At 33.9% G+C, this 12,137-nt stretch overlaps 1 protein-coding gene across 2 annotated transcripts; it reads left to right on the forward strand.

The window, feature by feature from the left end:
- Positions 1–1,122: 1,122 nt before the first annotated feature.
- LOC101210946 lies at positions 1,123–10,298 on the forward strand. Of its 2 annotated transcripts, none has more exons than XR_004214500.1 (15): positions 1,123–1,571; positions 2,253–2,411; positions 2,575–2,691; positions 2,797–2,881; positions 3,163–3,271; positions 3,383–3,450; positions 3,937–4,062; positions 4,138–5,078; positions 5,331–5,534; positions 5,632–5,692; positions 6,532–6,645; positions 7,688–7,801; positions 7,917–8,003; positions 9,112–9,203; positions 9,938–10,298. XR_004214500.1 is itself a non-coding variant. In XM_004147126.3 (15 exons), exons 1-14 carry the CDS (start codon positions 1,456–1,458, stop codon positions 9,136–9,138), a joined length of 2,328 nt encoding a protein of 775 aa, XP_004147174.1. In that variant the 5' UTR covers positions 1,123–1,455; the 3' UTR covers positions 9,139–9,179; positions 9,938–10,298. The 2 variants fall into 2 exon arrangements, 1 of the variants encoding a protein (XP_004147174.1); XM_004147126.3 differs by having other exon boundaries at positions 9,112–9,179.
- Positions 10,299–12,137: the final 1,839 nt, after the last annotated feature.

Raw genomic sequence — 12,137 nt, forward strand, 5'->3', positions numbered from 1 at the left:
CAAGTCTAACTCAACTTAGAAGTTTATACAATCAATGAAAAGACGGTCTTACGTATAAATTGTTAGAATTGGAAAACATGAAGCAAAGTCAAATTAGGCACTTGAATTTTAATTTTTAAAGTTGAACTAAGGTTATTTTTCTTTTATATAATTTATTTTTGGTTAATTTTCATAAATATGACAAATTGAATAAAAACTCTATGAAACTAGCCATTTTCGGATTTTTCTTTTTTTTTTCAAACTTTTATTTGTTTAAGATCGTGTACCAAACATAAAATATGTATTTTTTTTTATAAAAATATAAACAATTATGTATCAAATCTAAACGATCTTGTACAAAAAAATCTTAAAAAAATAGTTGAGATTTGACTACCAAAATCTAAACGATCAAATCTAAACGACTCCATACCAATTTTTTTTTGAAAAAAATCGTTTAGGTTTAGATACGTTCGTCTATCAAATCTAAACAATTTAAGACCAAATCTAAACTTAGGTACAAAAATAGTATGTTCCAAATAATCTTGGAAAAAATAGTTTATATTTATTTACGCAAGTTTAAATAATAAAAAATAAAATATAAATAATCATGTACTTTTATAAAAAAATTATCCAAATAAAATATAAATGATTGTAAAATCTAAACTATAATTTACAAAATACATTACAAGGGATGGTAGTTAATGAATAAACATTTTGTACTTGATTGTAGGTATACTATTTGATTTTTGAAATTGTTGTAAATATTTTATATATATATATTTTTAAAAGAAGGTTGATTTTTTTGTATAATAAAAAATAATAAAATTGGAATAATTAGTTATGCGAGCATTGTAGGGGCAGACGATTAAACCTTTAATTAGTGAAAAATTATGGGAGTTGAGTTACATTAAGTTTGGTTTGGCTTTAAAAATTTTGTCAAATTTTTCTTATAATTATTCATTTGATCTTTTTAGAAAATATATTACCATTTTGGATAAAAAAAAGAAAGAATTAAAATTAATTAGGGCATCATAGGTGTAAGTAGCGATTTATAGTTGCGGGTGTAAATAAAACTCTTGGAAAGAGAAAGACAATAAAAATATTAAAAGGAAACAAAAAAGAAAAGGAAGATATATTTCCAAAAACAATTTTTGATTTTCGTTGGAGGTGTTGTTGTCTTCGATCTCTGTTTCGTTTCTCCTTCTTCTTCTTCCTCTTGTTCTTGTTCTTTTCTTTTAGGTTTTCTTCTTCTTCTTCTTCTTCTTGCAGGAGATCTTTCTATCCAATTTCAACCTTCTCCTCACCTCACCTGAATTTCACCATCTTCTCCGGTGATCATTACTTCTAAATTCATACAACACCATCCCCCTTTCCCCTTTCCCCATTTCACTTTGTTTTCGGATTAATTCCCTCCTAATTTCTCCTTTTCCGATCCAAATGCCGCACAATTTCGGAGCATGACGTTTTTTCTGGTAAATGATGAGAGCTTCATTTGGGGCTTTTGACGAATCAAATTCTCCTTCTACATCAACCCCACCTCTCCCTCCTCACGTTTCTCACCCTCCTCTGCCCTACCCCACCAACAGGCAAAGGTGATGATGGGACTCAACCATTTTTTTTCATGCGATTTTTCTATTTCCATTATCTGGGTGATTGCCCTCTTTCTTATGTCGTGCGAAGATCTAAATTTTTGTTAAATCGTGGGTCTTCATTTCTGAGATTTTAATGCGTTTCTCCCTGCCCGATAGTTAACATTGTAAATGTTCGTCGAGCGTAAGAAGTTTGAATAAATGTGAAGTTCTTCATTTCTCTTTTCTTTCCAAGTGCTGTTTTAGTTTCTTGTTTTACTGTACTGTTATTTTGGCTTGGAATTGTTGCCATTGCATTTGGGGACGGGAGGGAGCAACCAGAGGTGCTTAAACTGTTACTGTTGTTAATCGAATGCTCTAATTTGACATGGCGTGTGCATTTAGATGAAAGACACAACCTTTTGATTACTATGTAGATAATTCCTCATCTCCAATGATAGAAAATTGAGAGTATGGTTGGAAGTTTTACAAATTTCTGCTTTGTCTTTAGTTATTGTGAGGGTGGTTAGTGTTACCATTATCGTTATTGGGTAATGGAGCATAAATACTTGTTCTGGCTAATGGGATTTTACTCTACCAGTACTGATGTGATATAGATTCAGATAGTTCATTTAATATTTAGAGTACTTGGATTTTGAAAATCTGATTCTTCCTAAGAACTAAATTTTATCTCATTTTTTTCAGAGTCAGTAATGTTTTTCAACTTTTAGCCCAGAGGGAGGTTTCACCTCAAACAAAGCGTGCATCAAGGAGGTTTTGGGGAGATTCTCATGACCGGCAATGTGATTCGGTTGGGCCAAGATGTGAAGCAGCTAGAGATGCTAAACGGGGTCTTATCTCATGGTAGTGTGTTTGTTCTTATAATGCATCTGAATGTTTAATGCAATAAATGAAACAATGAAGAATGTTTTGCCTATTTGTTTATCCTATCATTTGATGTTGTGATGTTTCCTCTGTTACTTTGCCCCTCACTTGGGATATGTTACTAAAATTGGAATCTTGCCAGGGTTGAGGCTGAATCACTACGACATCTTTCAGCTAAATATTGTCCTCTTTTGCCTCCTCCAAGGTCGACAATTGCAGCAGCATTCAGCCCTGATGGGAGAACGCTTGCTTCTACACAGTGAGTTGCTGATTAACGGATTCTTTTTGCTACAATGATGTGATGAAGTTTCATGTTCAATTTAATGTTGTTTATGTACTCTTTTTGTTTTCATGTTCCCTGCAGTGGAGATCATACTGTAAAAATTATTGATTGCCAAACTGGTACCTGCTTAAAGGTGCTGAGTGGTCATCGTAGAACCCCTTGGGTGGTAAGTGAAAGCATTTTTTTCAGCTTATCATATTGGTGATAAACGTATGACACTCTTCAATGTTACTATAAAATATACAGATATAAAAAATAGTTTGGTTAATTGCTTAGCCCTTTATTTGTTCTGTTAAAGTCAATTTCATTGGCTATATTTATTTCTTAACAACATATATTGAAACTGTGGCTTAATTACATTTCTGTCAAGGCTTCATTGATTATTAGTTATCTGTGTGACTCAAGTTTGCTCCAATCTACTGGGTGCATCTTCTTGTAATCTTTCAGGTCAGATTCCATCCACTGTACCCTGAAATTCTTGCTAGTGGTAGCTTGGATTATGATGTTCGACTCTGGGATGCAAATACTGCAGAATGCATTGGCTCTCGTGATTTCTGTAATATCTTTCTCCAACTTGTTTATATAGTATTGTGAAGAGGGCTGGATACTTATAAATTTTGTATGGTTTGTATGAGCCATTGCTCAACCTTCCTCTCCTTTTATGCAGATCGTCCCATTGCGTCCATAGCTTTCCATGCCCAAGGAGAACTTCTTGCTGTGGCATCAGGTCATAAGGTGAGATTTTTATATGGAGAATTAGATACGTAAATCTGTCAGTGGATTCTTTAATATCCATTATCATCATTTCTATATAAAAACGACAAATTAAAGAATACAAGAAAAAAAAAAGCCCTCAAATAGAGCCCACATAAAGGGAGGACTTGGAGATCCAATCAAGTAAAGTGAGACCTTACAAGTAGTGACTAAAAAATCTAACATTCAAAGAAAAACTTTGACCCTAACATGGGATCAAACGTCTTCATATTACTTTCCAACCATCTAAAAGTTCTACTATTTCTTCTTCCTACAAACTCCATAACAAATCTCAAATCCCTGATATCCTGGCTGCCACCAAAAGCCCCCTCTTGCGAAAAAGCGGATGGAAAAGCAACCCTTTGATCATCTTCTTGAGCCCTCATGTGTCTGATAAGCTGAAAGCCATGTTGAAAAACCTGAGCAAGTGCATTCTAATATACAGCTTTGACCTCAAATTTTATGCAGCTTTACATTTGGCACTACAATAAAAGAGGGGAGACACCCTCACCAACCATTGTTTTAAGGACACGGCGGTCATTGCGTGCTGTGCATTTTCATCCGCATGCAGCCCAATTCCTTTTAACTGCCGAGGTGAGTTATTTTTATTTCCTTCAAATTTGCCTCCTAATCACTTATCCTAATTTTTCTATTTAACATGTTCTGAAGGTTAATGATCTCGATACATCAGAATCTGCCATAACATTAGCAACGTCTCCTGGTTATGTGCAATATCCACCTCCTACCGTATATTTTGCTGATGCACATTCTTCTGATCGATCTAGTTTGATGGATGGCCTACCTTTGATGTCCTTTCCTCTCTTGATATGGCCTTCATTTTCTAAAGAAAATAGGAGAATGTCCATGCAGCGAACGGAAGGAGATCCTGGTGCAGGGAGATTACAAAGAGTTGATCCTTCTGCCTCAGTGCGGCTTTTAACATATTCAACACCATCAGGACAGTATGAACTTGTGTTATCACCCATTGAACCTAATAGCTCATCACCAGTTCCTGAAGAAACTGGAACCAATCATTATTCAAGTGAAATGGAAACAGAAGTTTCAGAAACTGCTGGGGATGCTTCAGAGAATATGGAAGTGCAGACCGAAGTGAGGAATAATCAAAATTTTCCTTTTAATGACCCTTGGGAACTGCCTTTCTTGCAAGGGTGGTTAATTGGCCAAAGTCAAGCTAGTCAGCATGCTCTTCGGCCACACAGTGATGATGTTCGTGAAAATTCTTCTGCACCTTCTGATATAGGAGGAATTCATGCTCCACTTACTTCATTAATTCCTACCAGTGCTAGCCAAAGCAGAGTTGGTAGGAGATCTAGTTCAAGACACCGTTCTATGCGTTCTCGTGTGCCTGTGCCTGTGAGTGGTTCAGATGAAGGTGGTAGTATGAGTAACACAATTCCTGATGAAAGTGATCCACAGCCTATTGTCAGTAGAATTCAATCTGAGCTTGCTGCCTCTTTGGCAGCTGTAGCTGCTGCTGAGTTGCCTTGTACTGTTAAACTCAGAATATGGTCACATGATGTTAAAAATCCTTGTGCTCCACTGGATGATGAAAGATGTCGGTTAATAATTCCGCATGCTGTTCTTTGTAGGTATGTTCTGTTGCAGTCATGCAATATCATTCTGCTTCTTAACTCTATTATATTTATACACTCCCATACCTGTAACGTTGGAACCAACCATTTAATGATTGTGTCTTTCCACTAGTTATAATACATATATACCTGGCCGTAGCCTTATATCGGAGACTTACAACATGGGATGGTTGCAGAGCATTTATTTTGCTCGATTCTTGGATTCTAGTCTCACTAACCATAGTTTTTCTACCAATTATGTTGTTGCAGTGAAATGGGTGCCCATTTTTCACCTTGTGGGAGATTTTTGGCAGCATGTGTGGCATGCATGTTGCCACATATGGAAGCTGATCCTGGATTCCAAAGCCATGCTAATAGTGATGCAACTGGTGCAGCAACATCACCTACACGACACCCAATTTCTGCTCAGCAAGTCATGTATGAGCTTCGGATATACTCTTTGGAGGAGGCAACGTAATATTTCTTCACCATTCACAATATTGAAGATAGTGGTTAATATTTTTTCCTTTTTATAGCCTAAGTTTATCTCTCATCATTTTTTTTTACTTAGGTTTGGCGTGGTACTAGCATCTAGAGCCATAAGAGCTGCCCATTGTCTAACATCTATACAGGTTTGTTAATGATAATGACTGTTATGTTCCTTTGAGTACTTTAAACTAGCATGAGTTCTTTTTCTACACATAAATTCTCGAAGACCTTTCTCTAATTATGAAAAACATTTTCTACTACGCCTTTAGTTTGCAAATTCTATGTAGTGAAGTGCAAGCTGTGCAAGATAATGTTTACTGTGAGAAGTTCTACTTTTGCACACTTAATGTGGCTCAGAGAATGGAAGGATTGAGTTCAATGTTTAGTTAAGGTTTGAAAAATTCAGGAGTATTTTTCATGCATAGGTCAATGTCTATACTTTTACCAATTAATTGTACAAATCCTTTTCATAAAAGGGACATCTTTATAATTCTGGGCTTGGCAAGTTGCTTCGTTTGGTAGTACTTCAATAATGGTTAAATACGAAACAAATAAGAGAATTTGGAAAGAGAGGTTGAGAGGTTTGCCTTCTTATAGGAGTTTGACCAAATAAATTTTTAATTATCCTTTGTCAGTTTATTTTATTCTCAACCATTGGAGTCTTGTCCTGTTTTGTGGTTGGCTGATTATTCTCTGATTACAAATTCTTCGATTCATCTCACTGAAGACTGAGCTTCTTATAAAAAATAAAAATAAAACCTCCTAGGAAACTAGTTGTACCAACAGATTGGCCTCTTTTTTGTGATTTATTTTCTCTTGTTTTGTTTCCTTTCTAATCTCCATATTTGGTGGGCCTTGTCCTTTGTGGCATTTTTTTTGTTCTTTCATTCATTTCATCTTAGCTACAAATTTTTCATTATGAAAAGTCAAAATAAGTTGAAGTTCCGAGTCTTACAGAAGTTTCTTTTTGTAATAATTGCAGTTCTCTCCCACATCAGAACATCTATTACTTGCTTACGGCCGCCGGCATAGTTCACTTCTTAAGAGTGTTGTTGTAGATGGAGAGACAACTGTGCCCATATACACTATACTTGAGGTAAATATTCTCACGTAAAAAACACTACTTGAGGCAGATATCATTTCTTTTGTTAATTGTGGTAACCATGACCAAGAGGTTAGAAAGGTTTGAATCCTCTCAAGCACATGTTTTTGAGTTAAAAAGATATATATATTTCTAATCGTGTGTACTAAATGAAAAGATGTATTATATCTCTTCAGCTGTGATGAAACAATGCTCTGTTCTAAAGGGCATTTCCACCCTTTTCAATTGATTATAACTATTTGATGTTTCTTATAAAGAAAAGAAAAAACAATTTCAAGTTGTTTTGAAATAAGAGATTATTTCGAGGGATTAATCTTTTAACAGCTATATTAATTGATTTATATGGCATATAGTGTACGCCTGATTTTTTGGTGCATTATTTACAAGTAGTTCTTATACGCGTAGTATAACTTTTTTTTTGTTGTGTAAAGACCCTTTGTTTGCAAAGTAACGCATTAAGTTTTACTTCATGAATATGCAGCTTTTACTGTGACATTTGCTAGTTAAAGGGAAAAAATATCTTGTATTTCTTCTATTAAAGGCAATACAAGTGTGAACTTTGATTGTAAGATATCACTTCTTTTAGCAACTTTTTATTTGTTGAAAAGGAAACAATTATTCTCTTTTTCTAGGATAATACATGGCTGGTGGTCTTTTTTCGCAGTTTCAATGCTATTAAGTCCTAGCCATTTGCTCTTTTTAAATAGACCTAATTCGTTGGATTTTGTATTTCTTGTATATATAATTTCTTGAAGAATATGCAACATATCGATAATGCTGACACGGTCAAGAAAGTTTTTATTTGGTGTTTTATCGTGGAACCTCATTGTGTTTTGTACTCAAACGAGCATTGTTTCCTTAGTCTTCAATTGGGTGTCAATCATAAATCACAACATTATATATATGATGGCATTGTAGCTACTTTTGTATTTGCCCCAGTCTGCTGCTGCTCATTTATGATAATGTTCAATTAATATCAATCTATATAACCTTTTAATGTTCCTTAATTGACTGAAGTTTGCTTTGAAAAACCTAGGTTTACAGAGTTTCTAACATGGAACTTGTGAGGGTTCTTCCGAGTGCCGAGGATGAGGTAAATGTGGCATGCTTTCATCCCTCCGTGGGAGGTGGTGTAGTATATGGGACCAAGGTTAGTTTCTAAATATATTTTTCAATAGAATTTTTTTTTTCATTTTAATACAATTATTTTGCCTGATATTTCAGTATTAATGCAACTTTGATGTCTCTTTTGCCTGTCCATACAGGAGGGGAAGTTGAGAATCCTCCAATACGACAGTTCCCAAGCCATTAATCATTCAACATATGGTTTTCTCGATGAAAATATGCTTGAGGTAGGAAACAGTCTTGGGATGCTTTCTTCTTCCTACCTCTTCTTACGACCATATCGTATTATGTCCATGGTACCAGCTTACCAGCATAGCTTTTCTGCATGAAATTTCACCTTTCTAGTGATGTGTTAAGTAACTGGCAGACCACTATATAGGAACACTACCAACCAACCTAGTGGTAAACCGTACGATAACTAGAAATAAAGTAGCGGTACAAAGCATGAAATACACCTACTGGATAACTTTTTTGTTATAGGATGGCATGCTGGGTCGTTCTTGAGTTCTATTGTACAAAACTGGGAATAGTTAGCAATGGTTGAACTTATACATACACACACATTATCCATTTTTTGTTCTTTCATTATCTGTGTAGAAATGAGTGGCGTGCCTGTCAATCTGATTTGATGTTCTTACTTCATCAAACCAAAATATTCTGATATTGCTTAGTCCATATTTCTCATATATAATTGGTTGCCACTGACTTGAATGTTGGAACAAATTTTCAGTCATGAGGAGAATCAGATTATCATTTGGAAATGTATATATATGCAATAATTAAGTGAAAATTTTCTATTCGTGCTCTTTTAACGAGGAACAAATCTTTTTTCCATTGGTATAATATAAAGTTACAACAAAATCCCAAATCGAAAATACAAAAACATCCAAAGCCCAAACCAAATGACCATAGCAATACAATCTAAAGAAACCCTTGCAACAAATCAAATCAGTAACTTTCTATTAAATTGAATTCTACTGCTGCTGCTCCTAGTTTTATTCTGCTTACTTTTCTTAATTCTTAGAGATTGGCTCATACAATTGCAGTCTCTTGTGCTTCCGATTATCTTCATTTTTCTTTGTTCTTTTTTCTTCTCACGAGGTTTTTGGCACGGTGACTTTGTAATGCCATATGGATTGCAATGTCTTATGTATTAGATATTAACCTAAGTGCTCATTTTATTATATATTAACTATATTGAGAGAGAAGATATCATGTATATTCTACACGACATGCCATTGAATGTTCTGATCTATTTCACAAGTTCTCTTTGTATAATTTTTAATTGTAGGCTGTTGTTTTATTTCTACTTTTCTAATTTTTTTTAAATTGTAGGTTCCAACCTATGCCCTAGAATGCTAGTAATTGTCGATCATAACATGAGATTCGGCGCAGCTTGACTGGTTTGTCTCTTTCACATCCTCAAGGTTTTTTTTTCGTAACTGTACTTTTCATGTTTGTTTTGATTACTCCCATTTCTTTCGGCTATTGTCACGTCGGATAAATCAATCATGTATAAGGATTGTGCACGATAACAACATAGCAACATAACATAACCTTCATGGGTGAGATGAAATTTATAGGTTATGTCATCAGGTATCTCCCAAACTAGAGAAGGATTTCACATGAAATATTCCAATTGCGGCTATTAAAATTTATTTCATAAAATGAAAAAGAAGTCATAATTAGGGAAGACTTTGGAATTGTTTGCTTGAGTGAACCCAAAAGTCTGTTTCTTCTAAAGTTCCTCTAATCCCTGGACGATCCTAACAAATTGGTATCTGTAATCTGGAGATAGTCCCTCAAATTCTCCCATACAACCTTGCCAATTTTTCCTTTACTTTCTCTGAACCAACTATGAACTTCTTGTGTACAATGTCGACCGTGTATTAACACAGGCTAATTTGTAAACAGTTATTAACTATTTCTCTTTTCCCTGTCCTAGGTCAAACACCTAAAGTAGAATCTGAAAACAATTGAAGTTCCATTTACATTTCATATAAATGTCAATAGAATGTGAATAGTCTTTATTCTCAGCTATAGGAAACAGAATGTGAATTATCTCCATCTCCCGTTTTCTGTCAAACTTCAATTATTTTTTGCTTTGGATTGAGAAAAGTTAGCTCGAAATTTGGTAAGTTCTAAAGTGAAATATCTTCAGGGTGGATGTGCTTGCGTGTGCTTTTCAATTAGGCTCGGAGCAAAGCTGAACAGATCGTTCCATCATTACTCAGTATTACTGCAAATTTACCAGAGGCATGTCAAAAATTCAGTTTGGCGCACCATTGTTGTACAAGCTTGTATTTTTCTGTTTGTAATTTAAAACTGTTATGGTGCTTACTTGATTTGATCTTTACCTGGAATTACATATACAGATATTAAAAAAAGAAAAAAAAAAAAGAAAAAAAAGCAAATGTCAAGGTCGTGATTATTGTATGTGCTTTGTTTTGCCTTTAATTCCAGACTTTTGATTTAAATTGGATGGACATGAAATGTAATTTTTTCATTTTCTTTTTTGGTCATGATTTTGTTTTTCCATTGAAGAATTCAGGATTTAGCTTTTAGCCACGCGAAGAATTTTCTTCCAAGTTCAGTTATAATGAGCAGCCTACTTGAGAATTTAACCACTTGATCCATCAACTACATTTTCACATTATTATTATTATTATTTTTTTTTTAAAAGAAAGAAAACTAAGTTGAAGTTTAGAGGAAGAAGGGGATTGGAAACTGGCTAAGCTACAAAGAGTAGTAGATGCTTGGTTTTATGGGTATAATTCTTTTCTGATTGTCGTTCTCGCGATAAAGGCTTTCCGAGCTTCTCTCCTTTCATTAAGGAGATTTGGGATTTCTTTAATTTATTCTATGGTTACTATTTGGTTGGACTTTTGGGTTCAATACAGGGATGCAGCTGTTGCAACTTTTGGTATGACTTTTTCAAATGTTCTAATTTTTTTTCATACGAAACATATAAGAGTAACTTTTGAAGTTTCTCAATGCCTACAAGTTGGTTGCAGTGAACTATTGGTCTAGCGTTCGGCTCCATTATAATTAGAAAGATTAGGGGAACAGTCCACTGTGTAATTAATATTTTACTATTGTCTTAAAATTTAGTTGTATTTTGTTATCAGATTGAAACACGTTTTAGGACACTTTGAATCTATTGATAGATCGTCTCTCATCTTTTAATTTTGCAATATTTTAAAATAGGACAAAACCATCGTTTTTAAAATATCATTTATTACCTCATCTCTTGTCAATAAATCTTTTAAATATTTAATTCTTTTTTTTTATTAACAGAATTTTTTAATTTTAACTTTTTTGAAAATACATATTTATTAGGCTAACCAGAAAAATAGCAATATGGATTTTTTTTTTTTAAAGAAAAGGACAAATACAGGTGAAAATGTCTTGAATTTTCCACTCTAGTAAAAAAACTTATATTTTAAATACAACTATTTTCAAAACCTAAAATACCCCCATAATTGAATCACACTTTCCAACTTAAATCATTTCAACTCTACCCTTTAATTTTTTTCATACCAAAACACTCAAACACCTAAAATCTTTCTAATCCCTAATTCTCCTCTTAAACTCCTTGGTCTTCTTCATCTCTATTGAAGTTCATCTTGAACCTTCCATCTCAGTGACGTGAGGCTTCAGACGTCAGAATCCTCGTAAGACCGATGGTCCACTATGTGGTTCATAAAACATCCATCAACGTAATAGTATTTTACCTAAACTACGTGAACATCATCTCACTCGAAAGGGGGCGTCCACCTTCAGTTCTTGCAAAAACAAGGTTTGTCTCCTTCTTTCTTCGTTCACAAATTATTAATAGACTCATGTATTGTCTACAATTAACAAAAATAAGGTAACCAATTACTTTGACCTCTCTAATCTTTGTCGATTGTGACATGAAAATGTGACAAAATAGTCCAGTGACCTCCATCTTCACAACTACTTCATAGGTCAGAAAAATACAAAACGTTGTGGAGTATACAATCTAAATTACTGTATTTTTTTTTAATGATTAATTAATATATAGAGGATACACTTTCGAATTAATTATTCATTTAAAATAGATTAACAAATATTGAAAGATTTTTCCTACTTTCTAGGACTACAAACTATAACAGAAATTATTTGAATATTTATAAATGTTTATTTAACTAATAAATTAAAGCAAATATTAAAAGCTATGAAAAAAGTGAAGAGTAAAGGAAGAACAAAAGTGAGTAAAAGATTAAAGAAGGTCAAAATCACTAGTTTGAAAGAAACCAACCACAAAAGAACCAAGTGAGGACGAGGTATGCATCTAATTATTTGTTTGAATGTGACAAAATCACTAATAATGTAGATAA

Source organism: Cucumis sativus, chromosome 2 (assembly GCF_000004075.3).
Source record: "Cucumis sativus cultivar 9930 chromosome 2, Cucumber_9930_V3, whole genome shotgun sequence".
NCBI classification, from domain to species: Eukaryota; Viridiplantae; Streptophyta; class Magnoliopsida; order Cucurbitales; family Cucurbitaceae; genus Cucumis; species Cucumis sativus.

Coding starts and splice junctions, on each gene's coding strand:
- LOC101210946 (XM_004147126.3), top strand. CDS start 1,456: ATGATGAGAGCTTCATTTGGGGCTTTTGACGAATCAAATTCTCCTTCT. Junction 5,535..5,631: donor TACTCTTTGGAGGAGGCAAC/GTAATATTTCTT, acceptor TTTTTTACTTAG/GTTTGGCGTGGTACTAGCAT. Junction 5,693..6,531: donor ATTGTCTAACATCTATACAG/GTTTGTTAATGA, acceptor TAATAATTGCAG/TTCTCTCCCACATCAGAACA.